General features: G+C 30.2%; 1 protein-coding gene across 6 annotated transcripts in view; it reads right to left on the bottom strand.

Annotated features, from left to right (window-relative positions):
• Nucleotides 1-27,247, bottom strand: part of LOC129966801 (membrane-associated guanylate kinase, WW and PDZ domain-containing protein 1-like) — a 70,917-nt gene that overhangs the window by 19,198 nt on the left and 24,472 nt on the right. The window contains exons 6-17 of one of the 6 annotated variants that reach the window (XM_056081371.1): nt 27,113-27,195; nt 25,021-25,078; nt 24,865-24,929; nt 23,620-23,811; nt 23,230-23,439; nt 14,659-14,871; nt 13,712-14,235; nt 12,657-12,860; nt 6,751-6,832; nt 5,120-6,180; nt 2,994-3,186; nt 1,946-2,074 (exon numbers count right to left, since the gene is read on the bottom strand). In XM_056081371.1, coding sequence (XP_055937346.1) covers nt 1,946-2,074; nt 2,994-3,186; nt 5,120-6,180; nt 6,751-6,832; nt 12,657-12,860; nt 13,712-14,235; nt 14,659-14,871; nt 23,230-23,439; nt 23,620-23,811; nt 24,865-24,929; nt 25,021-25,078; nt 27,113-27,195 — 3,014 coding nt within the window. Of the gene's footprint in view, nt 1-1,945; nt 2,075-2,993; nt 3,187-5,119; nt 6,181-6,750; nt 6,833-12,656; nt 12,861-13,711; nt 14,236-14,658; nt 14,872-23,229; nt 23,812-24,864; nt 24,930-25,020; nt 25,079-27,112; nt 27,196-27,247 lie in introns of all 6 variants that reach the window. The other 5 variants (XM_056081369.1, XM_056081373.1, XM_056081372.1 and 2 more) reach the window with 5 other exon arrangements.

Raw genomic sequence — 27,247 nt, forward strand, 5'->3', positions numbered from 1 at the left:
CCATTTTTAAATTCTGGGGTAGATTTTTGTGGCCCTTTTCAAATAAAGTTTAAAAACCAAAGAAAGGGAATATATTCAAAGATTTATGTAGCGATTTTTGTATGTTTGTCAACTAAAGCTATTCACCTAGAAACGGTAACAGATTTGACGACTGAAGCTTTCATTACATCTTTAAAGAGACTCTGCGCCCGTAGAGGCCGCATTGCAACATTGATGTCAGATAATGCATCTAATTTCAAGGGTACAGCTTCAGAATTAAATCGCTTAAAAAAACTAGTTTGTCAGACTAATGAGACTTTAGCCAATTACCTATCTGCAGAATCAATCCAATGGAAATTTATTCCACCTTGTTCTCCCAATTTCGGAGGTTTATGGGAAGCAGGAGTAAAATCATTTAAGCACCATCTTTATAGAACTTTAGCTAACAGTAAAATAACTATTGAAGAATTTGAAACAATAGTAATTCAGATTGAAGGTATACTTAACTCACGTCCCTTAATTCCACTATCAGATAATATTAATGTATATGAAGATTTAACTCCTGGACACTTTATCATTGGAAGCCCAATTACTTCAATACCTGAACCAGAAATTGTGGACATTTCTGACAATAGGTTGTCGCGCTGGCAATATATTACCAAATGTGTTCAAACAATTTGGAAACGCTGAAGAATTCACTATTTGAACCACTTACAGCAAAGAAATAAGTCGCAATTCAAAAAAAATAAAGTTAAGGTCGGATGTCTAGTATTGTTAAAGGAAAATGATTTGCCTCCTTGCAAATGGGCAATGGCTAGAATTTTAGAGATAATTTATGGAAATTATTAAATTAAAAACTAACACAGGTATTTTTACACGCCCTATTTCAAAAATTTGTCTCTTACCAATAAAGGATAACTTTGAAAATTAAAATAGTTAAGATAGTTGTATATATTGTATGTACATAATAATTATGTTTATATCATGTTTAGTATACAATTTGTATATATTTTGCAATTTTGATGTTCACTTGTAAATATTTCATCTGAATAGTTTATTTATTTAATTTAAGCAAATGTAAGCTAATTGTATAATTAAATGTGTTTTGAAATCTTGCATATTTCAACACCGGGCGGAATGTTACGTCATGGCATGCAAGAGCACCACCTACAACAATTGTGATCTTGTACATTCGAATGCTGTAACCCGTTGAGAGCGGTTGCACAAAATAAAAGCCTGATTAACTATAACGTCATCCGTATTTTCTTCTATTACATCCATTCTACATCGATGATAACAATACATAAAAGGATATTCAATAGAAATAAGAATCAATTTTAATTCATTGTAATTTTTAAATCAAATCACTCACAAAATTAATAATTCTAAGTGATTAATGAAAAGAGAGATCAAAAATCAAGAATTTGATACTGCTTCAGATAAAGGTTCTACACAGACTGTCAAACCTTAAGGATATGTCAGTACAAATAATAAATATAAAGCAGAACAAAGATTATATTTATGATTAATAAATAAAATTTTATCTAGAAGTAAGGTACAATAAACAGAATTCAGCATAATGAAACAGAAAACAGTTATATAAACCCATACCCAAAATATTTACATGAATTTATTTCAAGATGCCTTGAATGTACTTTAATTTCTTTCTATCATAAAAATGTTGCTGTGATGCAAAATTTCGAAAATAGACAATTAATGTCAAATGAAGCAAAATTAAATTTTAAAAAATTATTTATGAATCTTTGAGAAACCTTTTAAATCAAAGTTTTTCATAACTGTTTTTACTGACAAATCTAAAAAGAATCCATGTCATATTTTCTGTAACACCAATAACTTTTTATGAAAAAGCAAAATTTCAAAACCCTTTTTTACAAACAGAAATCAAAAGTAAAATAAATTTTAAAAATAAAATTTTAAGATGATGACAAAAGTAATTTAATTTTACCTATGGTTGAACCAGATTTGCTTTTAGATGATATAATTACAAATCCAAATCCTTCATTTGCATTCCTTGTGACAGTCACGTCATAAGGACCAGTAACATTAATTGGTTTTGAAGAGGAATTGGAGTTTTCTATAAAAAAAATTATAGTAAAAAATAATTAAATTACATTTCTATGAATTACAAAAACTAGAAGTAAGGAAGGGAAAAAAGAAAAAAAGACTAAGTTTTTTTTTTTTTTTTTTTTTTTTTCCATATAAGATTTGTAAATATAGCAGAGGTTTTTCAACCCTTGTTTACTGATTTCTCTTCAATATTTGCAATAAATTCTCTTTTCTTGCATCCACAGATTATAACTAACATTTTATAATCTAAAGATAAGAAATATACAGTGTTATAATACAAAATTAATAGAATTAAATTTATTGATTTTTTAAAAACATTTCAAACAAACAAATATGATTTATAAGCCATAATTGTTTGAGCATCTCCAAATTATTATTATTATTTAACTGCAGGCATGTAAACTTATTTTAATGTGACAATTCAAATTAAACAAAAATATATTTAATAATAACCTCAAATATTAAATTCAATAGTATTCTCAAATACTATTAAACATTTTTATTAAAATAAAACTAGCATTTCTGTGTTCTGAAAATCTGTCTGAATTGGTGTAATGCTTATTAATTAAAATGAATCATGTAGTAGATCATGATTCATATTTAAAACATTCTCCATCTTTTTTTTTCTTTTTTTTTATGTTAGAAAGACTCATGCTTTTAATAAAATACCATACTGAAATGTTGAAAAACAATAAATTGCCAAAACAAAGACTCCTTATTTAATGATAATAAATTTACTTCAAATTATAAAAAAAAGTGAAAGGCAGACTTTTGCCAGGTGACAATGACAACTTTGTAAAAAATTATCTCTACATAACAATATTAATGAATTATCATCAATATTTTTTAGTATTTTAAAATTATTACAATATTAGAAAAATAGATCCACAAATCAAAATGAAAACTGATGAATAAAGCAAAAGCACCTGGGGTAAATAATGGTCTCCGAATATTTAAAGTTACGTTTCCATTTTCAGCTGCAGCACTCATTAACTGCACAACATGATGATGAGGCGAATTCAGAACACTCTGACCATTAACTCCAACTATTTCATCACCAGACTTTAATGTTCCATCTAAATCAGCAGCTCCTCCTGGTACAATATGACCAACAGCAACCTACAAGATTATTGTAATTATCAAGATCTTTATAACAAAATTAACCAGCTTTTTCTTATATTCAACAAAATTTTATTTAATAACCAGATTAACAATTTAGCCTTAATATTTAAGAATATTATATTTTCAAAAGTTTGATAAAGGCATAAAGCAATTTGTTAAGATCTGATCTGCATTCATTACATCTAATACTTTGTTACAACATAAGATTCGATGGTATTTTCAGAAAAATGTTTAATTTTGGGACCTTGTACCTCAAACTATGTTTTAACTCTTTCTTTGCAGTTTACATATAGTAGGAAGAATCAAACAAGTTATGCTGACAAAGTTAGAAGAAAATAAAGATATATATTCTTTCTCTTCTTTTATAACAAAGATGGCCATTATTTCTGCTGTTTGATTTGCCCTGGTATTTTCAAGTTTTATAACACATTTCCTTGACTTTTTTTCCAGATGCATCTGATATCTTGAGAATGATTTTATTTCACTTTTTTATTTATCATACAATACATTCTTAACTATATTAAAAAATTGCTACTTGTACCAAAAATTAATGCAAAAAAAAAAAATTAATACTTAGAAAATAAACATTTTCACTTGTTCAATTTAAGATAACCTTCAATTATGCAAACACTATATATATATATATATATATATATATATATATATATATATATATATATATATATATATATATATATATATATATATATATATATATATTAACCAACATAGAAGATGCATGATAAACTAGACTGACTTTTAACTAGTCATGTCTCAGAACTGTTTGCCAAATTTACTCATGAAAGATGCAATAGAAAAATGCACGCACACTGGCATGCTTAAGAATGAAACAATTTTTCTTCTATTAGGATACCCTCTATTCATATTGTTTATCAACACACAAATCAGAAAACTTTAATCTTTGTAATACTTTAATTTCTTATAACAATAAGATTTGGAAATTCCTCAATTTTCAAAATAGAGACAAATTAATATTATAACAGTTATGATTTTGAAACTCAACATTCAGGCTCATCACTCTAAATCTAAATTTATTTTTTTAGTATAATTTTTAAATACAATTATTTTCGAAGTGTTAAAGATTAACAAATTTCCTTCATTTCAAGCATATAAACACATTAAAAAAATTCTTTAATATTTTATGACCATTCACTAATTTTTATATTAGTTAGAAATTGTGTTTTCATATATTGAAAAGATTGTTTTATATTTAGTGTTGTACCATTCCAAGTGAATGAAAATATTATGAATATTTTAAGCTATTATTTGCTTTCCAGTCATCGTTTATAATGTTTAATTCCATTTTGCATCAGTCATTAAAAATTAGTAGTAATTTACGAAGAAAATTAGCCTTTGGGAGTTTTCAGAAACCATCTGCAATTTTTTGAGACACTACAAGAGTTAAAAATGCAACTGATATTCTCATTTTTTTTTTTTTTTTGAAAATAATGTTACAATAATTATTATTTGGCATGATTATTATTTGGGCATTATTATTTATATAAAAGCACCTTTCACATTTTAAAAAAGTATCCACTTATATGCTTTTTGACAATTAATAAAGTACTTATAAGAAAATTTAACTTTTTCAATTATGATGTTTATACCAATTAGCCATTAACAATTGATTTAATGAATTTATCATCTTAGTTATTAATAAACATAAGTAAAAATATTTTAAATGTAGAAGATTTTAATGAAGATTTCATGATAAAATAATCATAATTGCACATGAAATTTATAACATATCATTAAATCTAAATATTATATCAAATTAATAAAAAATGTCATACATTTTTCATTAATAGATGACAAATTCAAAATAAAAATATTTTTCATTACAAACAATTTCAAGTATACCATTTCATTGTAATTCCTTTTATGTTAAATTTAAAACAAAAATCTCTACCTGAGAACCTTCTTCTGTACCACCTATAATCCTAAATCCAAATCCATTCTCTTGTCTGTGCAATGTAACAGTCAAATCGATATAATTAATACAATTTTCTTTCGATTCATCTACTTTATACAAAGAATTTTGATATGCATTTCTATAATCATTGCTGAAATACGGCATTGGCTGTTCATGTTCGAAAGATGTCCCATGCTTCCGAGGAATAAGTGGGTCTAGTCTGGAAGTGTTTGATGAGGTTGAAATTGGAAAATGTTTCTGCATTGTGTTGCTATACATATCATTATACTGCAAAGAATCTTTTATTGAGGAAATACCTGAACTACCAACATTAGAAAGAGACAGGCTCTGCATATGATACGTTGGTACATTTGATGAATAAAAAGACTGATTATGCATGAAATTGCTATTTGAATTTCTGTTGGAAAACCTGTCTTCATTCAAGGAAAACAATGAATTGTTAAATAATCCAGAGTTATTCCCATTTGAAAGAGGTTGAAACATGAAATTGTTTACATTTGAATCATGACGATGCATATCTCTCCAAGAATCATAGTTATTAAAATATTTGTTAGTTTCAATGGACGGCTTTCGCGGAGTTTCATGAGATGTGCTTCTTGAAAGAAGTCCCAGAGTAAAACTTTGTTGAGCATTATCAGATAGAGGATTATTCACAAAAGTTTTTGAAAAGCTATCATCTTCTTCATTGAGATGTGAAGAGTCCCTATAATTGTGATTATGCCAGTCCCGACCTCGTCCTTGGTCTGAATACCAGGAAGGATTTCCGTGCCTTTCTGGACTGCATTCTAATAAATCCCGATTGGAAATGCTGTAATCAGTAGATGTTGCATTATATAAAGGGTTCTCTTCATGATCTGAATTTGGCATAAATTTGTTTCCATTATTATTTTGCTGTTCTGATGAAGACATTGACCAGTTTCTTGTATCCACAAGTGGAGTCTTAGGTCTTGCTACCATGACTGGCTCCTTATCTCTAGAACTGTAGAGTTCTGCTGTTGGTGTCTTACTTCTGTACGAAGAGCCATTAGTTTTCCCATCTGTAAAATTATACATAAAGATCACTATAACAGAAAAAAAAAACAATACTGTTATTAGAATTGCAAAAATTATGAAGTATGCACATTTTTTTAACTGCATTATAAAGATAAGGTTTTCTATATATTTTATCCTATATTTACTATCTAACACATAGTAACTACATTAGTATGTGTATGAAAAAATAGAAAATTACACAGTATCAAGATTTATTATGCCGTTTAACTTGTTATGCAAAAAGAATCATGATTAATCAAGAGAGTCATTCATATCTAAGTTTCATAGCTGATGAAATTTCATTGAAATATGAAGTGTGAATCAATAAAAGGAACTGTTTCTTTTCCTTTATTGCAATCAATTAAAATTTGTTGAATAGTTAATTACAGAATAGAAAAAAATTAAATTATACTTAGTATACTGAAAACTATATTTCTAAAAAATAATTCTTTTCCCCAAAAAATAATTATTTTAAGTTTCTAAAGGCTTAATCCCCAAGAAGAGGGAAAAAGGCAAAATAATAAAAAACTATTTCATGCAATTTTTAAATAAAGAAAAGAAAGAAATTCACTCACTCAGCCGTAGGTGGGAATTGTTGAAAGATGGAGAATGAATCAAAGTTCCTGAGTTATATTGTGCTACTTCTTCACTCAAGCGCTGAAAAAAAAAAAAAAAAAATTAATAGGAAACTTTCTTAGAATTTTCTCTTTTTGCTATTTTAAATCATTTAACTCCATATTGAATTACACTAACATGCAGCTATTTATTAGTAAAAGCTATTTAAAACTTAAACAATTTTTAATAAACATTTACATATACATTTTATTTTATTACACTTACATATACATTTTATTAAATTTCAAGAAAATTTGCTAATTAAAAATTTTTATTAAATAAGGAAGAAAATATAGAAGAAGTGTGTAAATAGAAAAAGCAATTTTCGCTTTTTTTTTTTTTTTTACCGCTTTTTTGAGTTTGAACTCAATAAATATTTAAATATACTCAGTTTAATCATTCTTAATAATGAAATGGCATTTTTTGATTGGGTGTAGCAGAAGAAATGACGAAATATACACCAATGACAATTTAATTTTAGTATTAAGTAAAAATAGTTTAGTAAGGTATTTTATAGATTTTCATTAAAATGCCTGATGCAACTGTAGATACTAGTCACTGCATATACCTCTCTGCCCAGTTTTATATGCATGGAAGAAAATATAAAACAAACATACTTTTAAGATATAGATTTCAAATTCTTGTTTTTAATTCCTTAAGCCTTCACAATCCAATTAATTACTAATCTTAAACTTTTGGATAAATGGCAATTTTAATCTCACCATTTGGCAAATGTATTTACAAATTACTTGGAGTTCCCATTCTAGAACATACAACATAAAATTGGTCAAATGGGAAATGAATGGAGTTTCTAAGTTAATGTCAATAGTTCTCAGATTTTCTCTTTTACCATTATCTGTAAAGGAAGTTACATGAACTGCACTGAATATAAACTTCTGAGGTGAATGATTTTTTGAAATGTCTGGGAAAACATTTCAGATTATTCTTTCAAAATGGATATTGACATACAAAAATCACATAGCAACAAAATTAAATTTGATGTTACAGTAATGATTAAAATGGGAGGGAAATGAATTCTACATATTATACAATTAAAAGTTCAAAAATTTGTATTCCGAAAGAGCAAAGCTAAAAAGAAATGTACATTGACGCATTTTAAAAAGAAAACTTTGAAATTAATAAATACATAATAGAGTATTAAAAAGAGACTAACATATAAAAAGAAATAAAATATTCATTGAACTTGTTGCAGCTGTATTTATACTTTGCTCTTGCTTCTTGAAAAGCAATAAAAGTTGCTCAATATATTAAATTCAACAATTTTTTTACAAATATGTTGTCAGTGAAATTAAATAAATGAAACATAAAAAATTTTTTAATGAAATCTACAATTGCAAATTTCAAATTATCATGCGAGAACATTATTATTTTTAAGTCATTATTTGTCTTAATTAATTTAAGTCATTATTTGTCTTAATTAATTTAAGTCATTAACCAGTTTAAACTGGTTTGAAACAATCACAAGACTTCCCTATCAGTCTCTATCCCTATATTATATATATATATATACACATATACAGGGTGGTTATAATTAAAGTACAAGTGTTTGAAGGACTGTAAAAGTAAAACTACTTGGAGTATGTTGAAGAAATTTTGTATATATTATATTTAAAACCTAGGGAAATGAATTACACAATTTAAAAAATTAGTTCTTTTGTCATAGGTGGTGCTTTTTAATGACAATATTTTATACATTGTAATTATAAAATTTTTCTTTGTTAAAATATGAAATGTGTAATGTATCACAATATTTGTTCAATATGGCATCCTTCAAGTCCTATCAAATGCTGTAGATGCAAGACAGCATGATCCATAGTAGCACCTAATATTTCCTGTTGAATTTCTAGGACATGTCTAGTAATGCTGCTTTATAAAGCAATAACAGAGTTAAGTTTGTCCTTGTAGACACTATCTTTTAAATATTCCCACAGCCAAAATTCATAAGGATTCAAATCAGGTGACGAGGTGCCCACACGTTTTGAAAACATCTGCTAACTATACGATCCTAGTTAAAAGTTCGGTGAAGCAGTTGTGTAACACAATGAACAATGTGAGGTGGTGCTCCATCTTGTGTGGATATTGTTGAATCGAGGCAGTTTCTGTCTTGCAAAGCAGGGATAACATTACTTTCTAAAATTTGAGTGTAACTAGTGCGTGCTACAGTGCAGTGAAACTAGCCATGTTGGTGTAAGAATTTCGAAAGAAAATGGACCAATAAAGTCAGCAGGCATACCACACCAAACTATAACAAATGTTGAATGTAAGAGTTTCCCAAAAACAGTATGCAGGTTGGATGAGAGCCATATCTTACAGTTATGGTGTTGACTTGTCAAGATAAAGTAAAATGCGCTACATCAGACCACAAAATCTTTCGAATTCATGATTCGTCTTCATCAATTTTGGCAAGAATGAAGTTGGTAAAATCAATTCTTTGTTGTGGATCGCCTGGTTGCAAGTGCAGCAAAATTTTAATTTTATGCAGATAGCGTCTTAAAATGCAGCATCTTTGCGTAGGGTCACCCATGGTTTTTATTAAGTCTTTGCTATATTTCTAGCACTTACAGGTTGCTGTAATCAATTGCTTCACTAATCTATTCCACAATTTCCTTATTTACAGATCTTCATCCTCTAGTTCCAGGGAAGCAATAGCTTCAAATTTATTAATCATTTTCTTTAAACCATTCACAGACATCAGTCCTTTTTCCAAATTTGTAAGATGGCAATATTCTTTCAAAGCAGAACTATAATTGCTATTCTTTTGATAATAATATTTTACTAACAGAGCATGTTCTACCTTTGACAAAGTCATGGCTATCACTTAAAGATACATGACTTTTATCATCATAATGGTTTTAAAATTGAAGTGGTATTCATTTTGACATAACAACGTTTTAATGCTCTACAGTGCCATTTATTGCAAAAAAATAAAAAATTTTATTGTGTAATTCATTTTTTCCTGTTGTAAATATAACATATATCAAATTCTTCAACATACTCTAAATAGTTTTTTTTTTTTTTTTTTTACAGTCCTTCAAACACTTGCACTTTAATTATAACCACCCTGTATATATATATATATATATATAAAATTTTTTAACTTTCATTTTCAACTTTTTTAACTGGCAAACAAAATTTTGGAGCTCAACCGATTTTGAAATGAAATAACAGCTACGATGTCATAGTTCTATGTCAATTTTTTAAAAACGCATCTGCTGTCAAAGAAGCATACATAATAATAACATAATGCTGGTAAAAGCAGGTAAAAAAATATATGCGATTAAAAGATGATGATAAAAATTTCCATTTATGCTTGATTCATTGCCAATGCGATTTCGTGCTTCAAAACAACCTAACCAAAACAACATCATGGTCTCACATGATAAAATGATATTTTAAGCCAAAACATTACACATGCCATTGCAAGTTCAAACTAAAGATAAACACTGAAGAAACATCGTAAATTCAATGGGTGCATTTTAAGTTGACTTTAAACATAAAGATAATAAAAATTATTAAAGATGTTCCACACAACTATCAGTAAATCTGCCATTGAAGATAAATAAACTTGCAATGAAACTATTACAAAATAATGACTTAACTGTTGCAATGATCAAAATTACAAACTGAGAAAATAACCAAACTAGAGAAAAGTCAAGTGTTTCTACTTACATACATTTCTATTGTACGTATTATCTATAGATATAAAAAATATTCATTCAGTCAAAATTTTATTACTATTATAAAAGTATTGGAATGTGAAAGGCCATCAACAGTAATTTTCAAAATAAAGTTCTTATAGTTTAAGTACTAGAAAATAAATTAAAATCTAAATATTCAACAATAAAAAAGACCATTAAATAGAAATTGAAAAATCCACAGAAAAATTAAACGAAAAGAATTCAAAAGTTACACAATGCTCAAATTATCCCTTTGATATAACTATTCTTTTTAAACACTGCAAATGACCAATTATTTCAAGCTAATATCTATCAACTCTTAAGGACCTAAAATTCAAAAATAGCAAACCATGTTTTGACAAAATAGAATCTATATTCCAATGAATTTTTACAAAACAAGCCACTTTTGGCGACCACTTTGTCCATCCAAATTATGAAATTTTTGGGGTTGTTAAATATTAAGTTGGAATGTATATTTCTTTAAAATTTCACATTGTTGTTTGATAAGAATAAAGAAACATGAATATAATTGAATAAGAAAAAACAAATTATAATGTATACGAATTAAAAAGTGTGCCTACAATAAAAATAAAATAAAAGTGGAAGTAAAAATCCTACCTCAGAATTCATGTCCAAAGAAATCATTTCTTAATCTTAATTTTTAAAGTTGGCAAAAGCATGCAGCTGAATATTTTGATGGCTGAATTTGAATAACATTAAACAATGGCTGAATTTCAATTATAACACTGCATGAATAACATTAAAAATTGTCACAAATTGTGTATAACATTACAAAAATTAAAATAAAGGAAACATAGCACAGAATTAAAACTGATATCATTTAAAATATAATTTTTTGAGTTTTAAGATTATATATATATAAACATTTTTGAGAGAGAATAGTTTTGGAAGATATGATAATCATTTTCTATAGGTAAATCATAGCAATTACCAATCTACAAATGGTTAAACCTATTTTTGTACTATATTTAACTTTGTTTGATGCCTGCTTCCTGGTTTATCAACTACCTCATGATAGTATCAAGAATTATTATTTTCTTTCCTCTGAGCAAATAGAAGTTTTTGTGAGTCTTATCCAGAGCATTTCTAATAATATTTTTCAGCTTCATTAATTAGCAAAGTATTTAATTAAGTGTAGCTACAACAATGTTCAGTGAAATGGTACAAAATGTTCATATACTGATTTATTTATATTTAGCTGTTGCAATAAAACAATATGCATTAAGGGCTATTCCTGTGTCATGTACATTAGTGCTTTATATATGCAGATATATAAATGAATGTGAATTCGATATTTTAGAAAATAACACTAAAAATAGAAAAAGTGGATTCAAACACTTACAAAATTAACATGCTTACATATCCTTCAACACTACTTATCCAGTCATCAATAATACTTCTTACCAATATATTACATATAATGTAGTATCAACAAATTATTGAAGAATATATTTTTCCAAAGAATTTTAATTAGTTAAAACAAATATACTCAAACATTATTGCAAAATTACTTAATAGGCCTTTAATGATTAAATATGCAAGTGAAATGATTTTTTTAAATCAAACAATATGGTTTTATTGATCAAAATAAATTAATATTATTTATTAGACATTTACAAGTTTGTTACACTAAATGGCAAGCACTTTTACATTATTTAAGTCATCATTCCTCAATTTAACATCATAATAAAGTCAAAGATTCATTTTTGTTATGAGAAGCAACTCCAGTTGGCTGCTGGAACACAATTCTGCCCCCCCCCCTTCATGTTAAAAATACTTTCCCTATCTACATTGCTGTGAATAGATTCCAGGAAAGGGTGCATTTTTTGTGGTTTTTCTATATTTAATATGGAAAAAAAATGTATACATTTATGTGTTTTAGTAGTTTTCTGTATTTTTTCACTGTATAATCGTAATTCTGTAGCTTTCTTCTAATTTATTTAGCAATTAAAAAAATTCCATAGCTGTTGGAGGCTATATGTTTAACTATATTCTTACTATTTTTTTAAAACCAAAATTCACAGTACAGTATTTTGAATTATGAGTAAATGGAAAAATTGTAATCTATGATCAAAGTGGCTCATAAACATGTAAATAAAATTATAAATTAAAGACAAAATTCAAACTGACATTAACATAAATCAGACCTTGGATCTTCCTTTATTTCTTGCTGGAGAAAAGAATCCGCCCCTTTGAACTATGATTTCAGCTGCCTCATTACATGGGCAGTCTTTCAAAAGTTGAACAACATCTGTATGTGGAAGTGCTCGGACATCATGGCCATTAATTGCACACAAGAGATCGTTTTCTTGTAATTGCTTACATCTAGGTCTGTCAAGGATTTTCTTCACCTACATGAGCAAAAGTATTCATTAAATGAAAATACTAGTAATATTTTATTTTTCTAAGTTTTTTTAACACTATAATATGAAAATAAACCTTTTAAGATATAATAGATGTTCTATAAAAATGTAAAATTATTAAGAGAAGTGATGCAATCAATCTCAACAACATTTTAATACAATTGATTCAAAACTTAAAAACATATAATGGTGAGATTTGCTGTTAGCAGTCAGAGTATGCTTTTATATATAAGGAAGAATTTTAATCTATAACTTATTTTCTATAAATATTCCATTTCTTTTTACGGCCATTTTGCACTTTTGATCAGAGAATTTATATATATATATATATATATATATATATATATATATATATATATATATATATATATTTCATTTATATTAAAGAAATATACTAACCAATACTTTCCACATTATCATGAAGGAGCTATTTGTACTTAACGGATTTATGTACAAATCATTTTGAAAGTTGGTAACAAAATCTTACAGACTTAAAATCTACCATCAAAATTTTCTGAATGATTAGTTTAAATTTAATTTCCTTCAATTTATTTTTAATCACTGCTTCATCTGACTACTTATTTTTCTAATTGTGGGAGCATCAGCATTTTTGGATAAAAATGATATTGCATAAGCAAAAAAATGTTTCTGTTATGATAATACATGCATTTGAGGATATAGATAATAAGCAAGCAGAAAATACTAGTTTAGATGCCAAATGACAACACAATTTTATAATTGCCAATTTATCTTTAAATGAAATTCTATATTAGAAGCAATTGAATTTTTAACAATAGTAAGGAAATAGTAAAGAAATCTTAAAATATAATTCAACTTACCTTCTGGCCATATGAGCTATCAGCAATTGTAAATCCAAATCCAGCAGCTCCTTTGATAATCTCAACAGTTAAAAATTCTGGCATAGCAAAACTAGAATGAACACTAATTGATGCATGATTTGGCATATCTTCTACAAATGGATTCAAAAGTCCAGCACTGTTATTTCTGGATGGATGATACACATCAGATAACTTAGAGCTTAAATCAGGCATGGATTTAACAGCTCGTGTCATAGAATCTGTAGGTTTGGCACAATTATCTGTCAACTTGTTAGGTAAATGGCAATTCTCTGATTTAAAAGAATATACATTTGGGTTGTTTGGAAGACTGCTGTTTGCAAGGGAGACTGCAACAGTTGTAACAATCTCAGTGTTTGGATCACTAGGATCAAATGGTAAAGGATAACCACGACAAACTTCTAACTGCACAACTTCACCTGCTGGTATTGTTTGGAATAATGCAATGATGTTCTCATGTGTATATCCAAGAACACATTCACCATTAACTCTTACAAGAACATCACCTAAAAAAAACCATGAAAAGGTTATAAGTTTTTAAAAAGTACTGAACATTTAACTTGAAGATAAAAATGCAGAAAATGTTAAAATCACTGCTATATTTAAAAATATATTAAAAAATTATAATACAATAGAAGGAACAACAAATACGTAATTTAAATTAAGATTAAATAAAAATCAATAGAAAAATTGATGTTCCAATTCATTGAAGTGCATGAATGATTTTTAAAAAATGCTTAGGCTTATAAATAAAAATTTATATTTTTTTTTATAATTTTGTTTTATTTTAATAGTTAAATCCAGCAAACACAAGTCAATAATTTCCCCATAATCTTAATAGAAAAACTTTATTATTAGTTAATTTGCAGTCATTTCATCAAAAAAAAAAATTCCCAAAAATGTACCAAAATACATAAATAATTCATTACCTGTAAGTAATTTACCATTACACCAAGCTGGACCATTTGGCACAACATCTTTTATTTGCAAAAATTCTTCACCAACAGTGCCACTTCCACCACCAACAATAGTGAATCCTAAACCTCTAGAACTTTTTACCAAAGATGTAGTAATAAAAGTTCCACATAGTTCCTCTGGATTTCGAGTAAAAAAATTATTTGATTTAAAAGCACTATTGTGGTCTGAAAAACAATAATTATATAAATCATGATAAAGCAACATTCATATTTAAAAAAAAAATACTTTTTTTTCTCATTTGGAAATTTTTTGTAACTGTATTTCCAACATTATCTTTATAGCAATATTTTATTGGATTAATAATACTATATTTCTTTCTCATAATTATACATCAAAAATTCATATTTGCCAAGCTATAGCTTTAAAAATCTAAACAATTTTAAATTGATACATTTTAACAATTAGAAAAAAATAAAGTAATTCAAGTACGTTTGTAAAGACTTACATAAATTAACTGTGTGGTCTTTTTACAAACATTTAATAATGCCTCATTCCTACTGAAACTTGATGCAACTGAAAAATAATGTTGTTCATATTCATGGATGATTAATTTTATTCACCTTAACATACCAATTTTAAGATCCTTTAACAGTTTATATTCATTATTCTGGACAAAAATTGAATTTTAGATGCATCACTCCTTTTTCTGAAATCAGCTTTGGTCAATCATATTGTCACATAGATAATGTCTAGTGTGGAACTCAATGACACAAATAAGTAGAACTAAACTAATTAATTAACTCAACTCTGAACTCAGAACACAGTGACAGACAAATCTTCTGCTTTTATACAGAAGGGAAAGTTCCAGAATACTTTTCTGGAGACAGTAAGAAAAGTCCAGAACACTTGTCTGGTAAACTAAAGAAATGATCAGAATCTTATGGAACATGAAATAAAGAGAAACATAAAATCAATTAATTAAATATTTACACAAACTGTGAATCGCAGGATTCGAACTCACAATCCCTTGATTATGAGACCAGTGCTATGACCATTCGGTCATAGAGATTCGACTGTCTCTTTTTCAATGCGGCATTGCTCCCTCCTTAGAAGAACAACGTCTCGATGTTATGCCATTTCATTGTGTGGCTCTAGTTCTTGATCGAGTCACAGGGCCAGTATAAGTTGTCGTGTCTTCACACGGAGTAGTCTCTTGAGAAATGTCTCTTTCCAGAACCTCCATGCTTTTATAAGAATTTTGGTCGTCTTGTTCTTCTGGGTCACGGTATGGCTTCATGCGTAAAACGTGGACAACTTCCTTCGGTTTCCGCCTTCTAGAATTAGGATCGAAATCGGCTACTTCATAGGTGACGTCGGACAACCGCCTCAAGACTTGATAAGGGCCGAGGCACCTCTTGAGGAGCATCTCGGAAAGCCCTTTTTTACGAATTGGAATAAAAATCCACACCAAATCCCCTGGTTCGTATGCCACCATCCGATGTTTGGAGTCATAATGCCGGTGATCTTTCTGCTGAGCCTCGAGAGTTCGTGCACGAGCTAATTGCCTCGATTCTTCTGCCTTATTGATCAGATGACTAACGTAATCTTCTTAGCTGAACTCGTTGGGGCAGAGAGGAAACATCGTATCCAATGGCGTTTCAGCTTCTCGCCATGTAGTAGGTAGAAGGGCGTAAAATCTGTCGTGTCGTGCCTGGCAGTGTTGTAAGCGAATGTGACGAACGGCAATATCTGGTCCCAGTTCTTCTGTTCGACATCAACATACATAGAAAGCATATCTGCTAGCATTTTGTTGAATCGCTCTGCAAGTCCATTTGTTTGCGGATGATACGCTGTTGTCATTCGATGAGTGATATTGCACAGGCGATTAATATCGGACACCAGCTTGGACTGGGAAACTTGTCCACGGTCTGTAATGATAACACGTGGAGCTCCATGCTTCAGGATTAAGTCCTCTAGTAGGAATTTGGCGATTTGTGTAGCTTCCGCTGACGGTAAAGCTCTGGTGACTGCGTACCGTATCAAATAATCGGTGCATACTACAATCCATTTGTTGCCGTCGTCAGATTTTGGAAATCATCCTAGAAGGTCGATTCCGATGCGATGGAAAGGAGCAGCAGCTGGTGCAATAGGCACGAGACGACCTGGTGGCTTCTGATGAATAGATTTTCTCCTTTGTCATTCTCGGCAGTGCATCACATATCTTCGAACATTTCTGTACAAAGCTGGCCAATGAAATCGCTTTTTTATTCTGTCATACGTCCTGGTGAATCCTAGAAGTCCAGCGGTAGGGTCATCATGGAGAGATTCTAGAATACTGAGAATGCTTCGGGATCACTGGTAGGAATTTTCTTCCGGACGGATCAAAATTCTTCTTATAGAAGACTCCTTCGACTAATTCAAAGTTTCCAAGCCTGCTTGTTTCGGTACTTTGCTGGTCTCATTATTTTTGCCAATTCCGGATCTTTCATCATCTGTTCTTCTGAGAGATTAGTGAATAAAGAGGCACCTATGGAGTTCCCATGCCATGAAGCATCGACTTTTAATGGGTTTCTGGACAGACTGTCAGCATCTTTGTGTTTCCTTCTACTTTTGTACACCACTGATACGTCGTATTCTTGGAGTCGCAGCGCCCATCTAGCGAGTATTCCAGAGGGATCTTTCAGTCCTGTCAACCAATACAGGGAATAATGGTCAGTGACGATCTTGAACGCCTTTCCAAAGAGATATGGCCGAAACTTAGTTATAGCCCATTTGGCCGCAAGGCATTCTCTTTCAGTTCTGGAATAGTTTCTCTCAGCTTCGTCACAGTGCACGAGGCATAAGCTATTACTTTTTCCTTCCCATCTTGGATTTGGACTAATACTGCGCCGATTCCGTATCCACTCGCGTCGGTGTGGTTCCGTTGGTGCATTTTTGTCATAAAGGCCTAAGACAGGGTCGGAGGTAAGATCTTTCTTTAAGTTATTAAAAGCTTCCAATTGTTCAGGTCCCCAACAGAATTTTGTGTCCCCCTTCAGTAACAACTGTAGAGGTTTGGCTTTATGGCAAAAGTCCTTTATAAATCGTCGATAGTAAGAGCAAAGTCCCAGAAAGCTTCTGATGTCATGGATATTCCTAGGCACGGGAAAGTAACTCGCGGCCTTTATTTTTTCTGGGTCCGGTCGTACGCCATCACTGGATACTAGGTGTTCCAAGATCTTTATCTATTTTGCTCCAAAGCGACATTTTTTTGGATCAAGGACAAGGCCTGCGTTCTGTATACACTGAAGGGCAGTATTCAACCTCTGAAGATGCTCATCGAATGTTCCTGAGAACATCACAATGCCATCTAAATAGCAAAGGCACATTGTCCATTTTAAATGTCGCAGAAGATTATCTATCATCCTTTCAAAAGTTGCAGGTGCGTTGCATAAGCCAAATGGCATCATTTTAAACTCGTTCAATCCCTCAGGTGTTATAAAAGCTGTTTTCTCACGATCGGCTTCATCAACTTCTATTTGCCAGTAACCGGAGTAGAAATCCATAGACGAAAAATATTTTGCCCATCAGGCAATCCAAGGTGTCGTCAATACGCAGCAATGGATACAAGTCTTTCTTGGTAATTTTGTTGAGTGGGCGATAATCAACACAAAAACGCCAGCTTCCATCTTTTTTCCTGACCAAGACGACTGAAGATAACCATGGACTTTCTGATGGTTGAATGATGTCTCTCTCTAACATTTTGGTTACTTCCTTGCTGATAATGCGGCGTTCAGATGGGGACACTCTGTAAGCTCTCTGACTGATAGGTAAGTGGTCGCCAGTGTTTATTCGGTGTTTTACATTGAGTTGACTTCCTTTCTTGAAAGTCCTTTCTTGATTAAAAATTTCTGAAAATCTCTGGAGTAGATGCAACATTCTTTCTTTTTGGTCGATCTTCAAATCCGGAGCTATCACCATGGTACAGTGAATGACACCTAACTTTGCCTTTGAAGTGGTCATGGAATAAAGGGATCCTTCGTCTATAGTATTTACGCAATCTTCGCGTAAGGGTTCAGCATACCCGATGCATATGCCTTTAGGGATGATCTGATGTTCTCCTTGTCCGTTGGCAACCCATAGTTCAGCTTTACCATTAAGGAGCGAACTCTAGTAGATGGAATGGCAACTTCCTTGTTTAAGAGGAGCATCCTATTTCCCTCTGATATTACGTCGATAGCTCGATGGTTCTTACGGCCTAAGACAGTAATCTTTCTGATAGAACGAGCAGGTACTGTATAGTCTTCCAACGTGAATAAACGGCTGGAGTCTGGAGTCTGGGATTCTCGAATGACGACTTGAAACAAAAGCTCCGAACGGCCACAATCTATAACAGCTTGAGAAGCGCCCCAAAAGTCCCAACCAAGGATGATATCGTGACTGCATTGCGGCAAAACAATAAATTCAAAAGCTTGAGGTCGGTCATTGATTTCGAGACGAAGCGTACATTTTCCCACTGGTCTCACGTAATTTCCATCGGCGACTTTTAAAAGAACATTGTTAGTTGTTGGAAACATAACTTTCTTCAATAGGCGACGATACTTCTCCGAGATAACAGAAAATGAGGCTCCAGAGTCCACAAAGGCAGGTACTGGCTCATTGTCGATGATTACTTCAATATTGTTTATGGACATCCTTGCGGCAATCGGAGAATTTTTGTCACTAGCGGCCTCACCCCCCAAGGAAGGTCGCATCGCTTAGTTTTCCTCATTTCTCCGACTAGGAGATTGACTAGATCTTCTATATGGCGACGGAGATCTATAGCGGCGTGTCGGCGATCGTCCTCGTGATGGGCTGGGCGACAAACTTCGACTGCTGGTCGGCTGTACTCGCCGGCATAGCGTCCTTCATTCGACGACGGACGGCCGAAATCTCTCCTATTAGCCCGATATGCCTCAAAAATAGCTTTGCGATCTCGGCAGTATCGAACTACATGACCAGGGCGGCCACAAAAGAAGCAGACGGGTCTTCTATCAGGGGTGCGCCAGACATCTGTTTTCCTCTGTGGTTGCTGTGCTACGGGCGTAAGTCGTCTGGCAACGTCAGCATAGGTAGATTGACGTCTTGGTTTGACCTTTGTCCACTCTGGTGCTGTCTGTGACTAAGGAGTCAAAATATTTTCTATTTCCTCTCGAACAATGGCTTCAATGCCTTGTTCTTGGAGTTCGGGATCAACTACTGGAGATATGAGGCGCTGGACCACATCTCGCACTATTTGACGTATTAGTGATACCAGATCCAGTTTTTCGTCAATTGCAGCCATTGGTACGACTTTTGGAAGCCTTTCAAATTTCCTACCCCGGATTCTCTTTTGCTGCATCTCTACGATCTTTCCACACCATTTAATAAAGTCCTCTGTATTGGTTATTTCTTTCGTCAGTAATGCCTGGTAAACATCTTCGGCGACTCCTTTCATAAGATGAGGCACTTTCTCTTCTTCTGGCATATCTGGTTTGACTTCATGGCATAACCCTAACACGCTTTGGACGTACGACTGCGTGCTTTCGCCAGATTTTTGAGCTCTACTCTTTAGCTCCTCTTCTGCCTTCTTTACATATTGCTGTGTTTCTCCAAATGCCTCTTTTAGCATTGATTTGAAAATATCCCAGGAAGTCAATTTCTCTTCATTATTTTCGAACCATTGCTTTGCTGTGCCATCCATTAAAAAGAACACATTTGCTAGACACGTCATGTCATCCCATCTGTTGAATTTTGATACTCTGTCATATTCCTTCAGCCATTTGCTTTGGTCTTGTCCCACGTCTCCTTTATATACAGATGGATTTCTGTATTGTGGATGTGCAGCTGTCAGGATGACAGGTTTAGTTTCCTGTTCTGCAGGCATTTTCCTTGTCTTTCTGGGTGGTGGGAAATAAAGTCAAAATTCTGGTTCAAGGCCATTAAGGCGATCGCTTCTTCGTAAATTCGTTTCCACGCTGACTGGAATCGTACCCGGCGCCTCCACCAAAGAATGTCACGTAGGTAGTCTAGTGTGGAACTCAATGACACACAAGAAGTAGAGCTAAACTAATTTATTAACTCAACTCTGAACTCAGAACGCAGTGACTGACAAATCTTCTGCTTTTAAACTAGCAGGGAAAGTTCTAGAATACTTTTCTGCAGACAGTAAGAAAAGTCCAGAACACTTGTCTGGTAAACTAAAGAAATGTCCAGAATCTTCTGGAACATGAAATAAAGAGAAACATAAAATCAATTAATTAAATATTTACACAAACTGTGAATCGCGGGATTCGAACTCACAATCCCTTGATTATGAGACCAGTGTTATGACCATTCGACCATGGAGATTCGACTGTCTCTTTTTCAATGCGGCAATATTTCTAAAGGATTTAATCAGATATTTTAATATAATGAGTTCTAGGCATAACACAACAGTCTTTGCTTTTAGTAATCTAATCAAATATATCCATTTATGCACAAGTTTTGGATTGCAACTGAATAAAAAATGACTACATGGTGATGCTAAAAAGAAATATAGTTAGTTGTGATGTGATCAGTTTCAGTTCAATGGCTAGGGCAGCCACTTCAGAGACTTCATTCATAATATACTACATTTTCAAAACTATTAGATGACATACCTGAAATGGTAAACAACTTCAAAAGCAACAAGCATGTAGTCATAAAAATCCATGATGCATAATAGTTTGAAATCCCCTCCAGTAAATTTTTTGCTTGGGTTTTACATTATAATAATGTGAAAATGGTATTTGCTTTTTAAATACTTTTAATTTAACTTGACTTGTTTCATGCTTATAAAGAGGAAATTTTACAACTGACCTTCCACTCAGTTCAAAATTTGATGGAACTGAGTTTATGTATTGTTTTAATATTTTCAGGATTTAAATGTGCAGTTAATTAATATAGTTAAATTTCGATTCTCTAGATGCCCTCTAATAATGAAGTTGAGAAAAAAATTCAAAATCTTATATTTTATAGGATAATGAATTATAAATAAAAGAATGAAAAGTAGAAAATGAAAATGCAGAATGAAAAGTAGAAAGTAGAAAAAATAGAATGAAAAGTAGAAAAATAGAATGATTGTAAAAATTCTATTTTTTTTTTTTAACAACTAATAAAGTTTTAGAAAAATTTGTTTTTATTAAACTTAGTTTTAAATTTTAACACTGTTTTATTCCCTTTTTAAAAATATTTTTAAATAATGAAAATGCATGAGAAAAAGAGAGAATTAATATAGAGGTGAAGTGGAAGATAGAATAAAGTTGTAAATATAATGAAGAGAAAATTGCGCTAACAAATCTTGAGGCAAGTATGTGATAAAAGGACTACTCAAAAGATGAATAAAATACAAGTTAATGGTCACACATGATAAATCAAATCTCTTACAAATTTTAAAGATGATCAAAAACTTGCTAATGGTATTATAAGTATAAGTGAGCATATAAAGGAATTTCCTTTTGTACAAACAACACAGTATACTTTTTGTTGTAATGCAACAAAATCTTTTTTTTCATTGCCGGATTCATACTTTGCAGTTAGTTCATATAGCTTCTAATATTTATTAAGAAAAAAAACAATATAGAAAGATTCTATCTCAGCTAATATCAATAAAAAAGAAAGTTTCCTCTGTTATCAGCATTCAAAAAGACAGTGATGACCTAAGTGAACAAAAAACATTTTGTATTCAATATGCTATTTTAAAAATCTAATTTTCCTCATTTATTCAATAGAGCAGAGATTGATATACTCTTACTAATTGTATTTATATTAGATTAGTTTTAATTCCGAATACAATATAATTCATTAAATATATAAATCATTCAAAATGATCTCATTTATAGTTAAATCAATATGTGTTAAAATTTAATCTGTCTCATAATAAAATAGAAGTTCTTTTTATCAAATTTGTTGAATACAAAGAAAAAGTTCCTACTAAAATATTTTTTTTATATTAATTTAGTCTAGAAAAAAAATCTGTGAATTGATTTAATAATTTTAATAAATTACAAAAAGCAATTACAATTCATAAATTCAGTGTAAATCAAGTTTAATGTCATAACTTATCAATCATTTTGTACCTGATAATAACATGTATGAGAACATATATTCATACAAACTCACAAAATTTGATATGTAACTACTATCATACAGTTAAGGCTAAAACTTTCCTTTTCTTTAATGCTCCAGGTGATCAATTATTTGGATTAGTAACAATCAGCTTTCAGTAATATGCTTTTGATGCAAATAAAACATTTTATTTCTATCCTAAAAATTTATTTTTACAAAAAAGTTATGAATATATCTGTTTTAACCATTACTACAAAGCATGAATGAAATTTTTTCATCTTAACTATTTAATAATAAATTAAATTTTCACAATTTATTTAATTGAAAGCATGTTTAAAACTGATGTTTCTTGCACATTATTTGTATTATTATATATTTAATAATGTTTTTTAAGAGCTAGAGTAAAATAAGGGTTTATACATTTTCAAATCCAAAATTATGCTATAGTACAATTCAAATCAAAACAGTCTCATGTCCTAAGCATTCAATCAACTTACCTGAAATACTGGAATGTCTGTGTGACAAGTCATTTGAGCCAGAATTCTGAAAGAAACTTTGTCGTCCAGGTGTCAAAGAACTCCTTTCTGTAGAAACCGATGATTGCCCTTTAAGCCCATCACACATTCTGCTACCAGAATCGCTAGTAGAAGGATTAGTGGTAACAGCACCATTACCAATTACCATGTTGCCTTCCGCCACCTTGCTATCTGCTAAATGTTTAGAAGGTTCATGCTTTTCATTAAGACAAGGAATACAGTGCAGGTAAGGAAAGCGGTGAGTGGCAGCAGGAGAGGAAGAGATATTATTAGTAGGTGAAGAAAGAGGAGGAGGTGGTTTAGAGGAGGAAGAATTACCATCTGATGAAGAAGCAATTAGGAAAGACTCACTGTTATTAGTGCTGGCTAGGGGATTTGGATCATTAGAGTTGCTGCAATTGGAGGTTTGAGTTAAAGAGCTGTTTCGGGTCCAATGACCCGACCGAACATCAGCTAGAAGACTATGTGCATGGTTACTATGGTTAGTCTGGTCAGAATGTCGATGCCATGAAGATGAAGAATGACTGATATCAGCTGCTGAAACTGTAATGATGATTGCATAATATATATTAGCTAATGGCTTGGCTTAAAGAGATCTGGCAAGAATTAAATTATTTATGATATTAAAATGGCAAAAAAATCTCAATAAATTTTGTCCCCAATGTTTTTAAAGACATATTCATTGCTATTAATTGCAGAATGTTTCAAAAAATGTTTCTCTGAAGGGAATTAAAAAATGAACATCTTTCCCCATTACTAAAAATAGTAAACAAATAATTTTTTGATAAATCTCATATTTTCTGATAAATTGCTATTTTACACAAACTTTTCAATAATCCAAAAAAAAATGTCTTGGAACAAAATCTCTAAAAGTAGAATTTTCAGCAAGACTGCTTTGAGGATTAAAATATGATCGTTTGCACAATTGTACCAAACTTCTAAAGGATCTGTAGTATAATTCTATATCAAACATATGCCAACAAACATTATGCTAATTTTTTTAATCATCTTTGTCCCTGTTATTGTTTACATAATAACAGGTACATTGTGAAATAATATCAAAATAATTTTCACTTAATTTACTCTACAGTGGATTTTTAAGAATCCTCCAAAATCTTTTTCTTTATTTAGAAGATATAAAATCATAAAATCATGAGGGCATTGATAATAATTGGTTTTTACTGCAATGTTGTAGGCTGTGCGAATTTCCTGTAGTAAAAATATATCTTATTACATTTTTTATTCATAACCTCAATGTGTACAATACTGACGATTTGTATGTTTCCAAACTAATTTATATGATTAAATGATGTAAATTGCCATTGATATCAATGTGCAAATGAACACTATAAATGTGCAAATGAACACTTTCACTACTGCTTATTATTTAATAAAATGTCTTAAAACTAAAAAGTATACATCATTCATTTCTTACACTTATATCTGGCATCAGATTTTTTAAAATTAATAATAAAGTGAAAATGCATATATTAACAGCTCAAAAATTATACAATTAACTAGAATGCATATTTAAAGCATTTAATTCAATATGAATACCAAGCAATTAAAATTACTAAGAAATTGTTTATAACATACCATTATCATTTCCTTTTCTAGCTTGAATAACAGGATTTTCATATTGTGTGCGCCGATTTACATGACTAAAATTAATTAGAATCATTAGAATTTAAAAATACATAATTTTAGAGCCATTAATTGACTTAGGGTCATTAACTGATTAATGTAACTTACTCAATGTAGTAAGTTCCATAATGAGGGTCATCGATTCTTTCCCATCCAAAAGGTAATTCTAAAAAAAAATAACTTTCTAAATTGAAAGTGTTTTCATTAAATATTTTAAATATCAAATTAATCAGTCATTATAATTACCTGAATAATAATTTATGTATTTAACCAAAAACTGCAGTTCAATTTCATGTTTTTCTTTACATGGATAAAAAACAACAAATATAAATGTATGAAAATCGTAAAACTGGTGTCTAACATAAATTTCAATAGTTGCTTGTATAAAAAAAATGTAAAAGTCTTTCAATAACTATAGACAATTATCCCAAATTACTGTCACTTTTAAAAGGAAAAAACATTATTATTCAAATAGATATTAACATAAATTTGTTGGTCTATTTGAGCAAGCATTATCTTCAGATCATAATTTACTAGCCACCTTTGGAGACCAGGTGGTTTGTTGAGAATATTAATTATGTTTAATTTCAATTTTTTTTTCTCTTGTAAGTATCTTGATACTTATGATTTCATCAGGGAAGTACTTTTGGATCATCAAATTGTAGTAAAATATTAAAGTTATATTTTAATTTCCTTACCTATGTTATGTTTGCTATGTGAATAAATTTTTTTCATGAAGAGAAGGTCTGTGATATTATATTACAAATAAAACAGCAGATAAAAGAATTTTTCTTCCTTAGATTTCAACAGTAGAAAAAAATTACATAATTAATCCTTCTGTATATGGTTTCCCTGAAATACATTGATTTATTATATATGTCCTCTAGATCGGTTCATGAAAATCATGAGCAAAGATAACTTTTCATTAATTCAATATGGGTTCCATTCTTTCTCCTTGAAAAAAAAAGATTTAACACACAATTGCAAATTTTGATCTTAGATGGAATCACTGGATCAGTTTTATTGTGTAGAATTTGTGCAAAAGCTTGGAACTACAGAAAATATTTTGTTTCTGTATTTTCTGTGCAGAACTATAGAATATATATATATATTGAAAAACTCCTATATTTCAGGTATGGAAATCATTGATATTCATCCAACTGTACTTGGAGGATTAAATAGTTAAGGGATCAATGGAAGCATTTTAAATTTCATTACACCTATGAAAACTGCTAAAAATTATGCAAAAGGTACTTTTAATAATTTATCAGAATTCCGGAAAAAATTAAATAATTAAATTGGTACATCATCGAAAAAACTTTTTTTTTTTTTTTTTTAACTTTTAAATTATGAGAAAATCAATTTTTCACAGAAAATATTTTCACAAACTATCATGGAAAAATATAAAAAACTGGTGTAATTTCTAATTGATTTAAAATCTTTAAAAAAAATGCTATAAGATATAAAGTTCTATCTTTGAATATATTTGTCTTCCAATATATTTGTGTCAATTTTGGAAAATTCCAATTCAAACAATCCGAGTTACAGATTACCAACAGAAAAACAAGGACATTCCCGTTTATCAACAATAGAGATAACTATAGATTAAGCTTATGAGTGTATAGTAATTTTAACAATAAGAAACACAGTATTATCTTTAAAAGGTAAACAAATCTGAAAATACTTAAAGGTTATGATGTATTATGATAGAAATTTGAAGATGCTGCTTTGGATGGTATAAAAAATATTTATAAATACATTAAGCAAAACAAAATCTATATTTTTAGCAATGCCAAATTAATCGATTCACCATAACTGTCTGAGAGGCAATTTATGCTGACTATGCTATTTTCATTTAACTAAGTATTTTAAATTTGACAAAAAAAGTCCTAGTTAAATAAATTATAACAAATCTGGGTTCATTTAAAAAGAAATTTTGTTTCCAAAGGTAGCATTGTGACTAATGAATTAAAAACCAATCAATTTTTATAAATATAAAAATGGTTTAGATGTCATAGTCTGATTTTAAAAAAAACAGCAAAATATTAGTAATAATAAATATATAGAGAATAATAGGCATACTTTTTTACATAATGAGAAAAAGTTATTATAGAAAACTAACATCTTAAGCATTTAAATTGCTTCTGCTGAAAAATAATTATGAATTCAAAGAGAAACAAAAAAAAAATCAACTCATTACCATCATCTCCACAATCTTCAATCGTTTTCTTTTGAATCCTGGATAATCGAGGGTCAAGCCATTGTGAAGTACCTGTATTGTGGCTAAAATGTGTTCATTAGTTTCAAGCAAAAATAGATGGTTATAAAAGAGGGG

This window comes from Argiope bruennichi, chromosome 4 (genome assembly GCF_947563725.1).
Source record: "Argiope bruennichi chromosome 4, qqArgBrue1.1, whole genome shotgun sequence".
In the NCBI taxonomy this organism is placed as follows: Eukaryota; Metazoa; Arthropoda; class Arachnida; order Araneae; family Araneidae; genus Argiope; species Argiope bruennichi.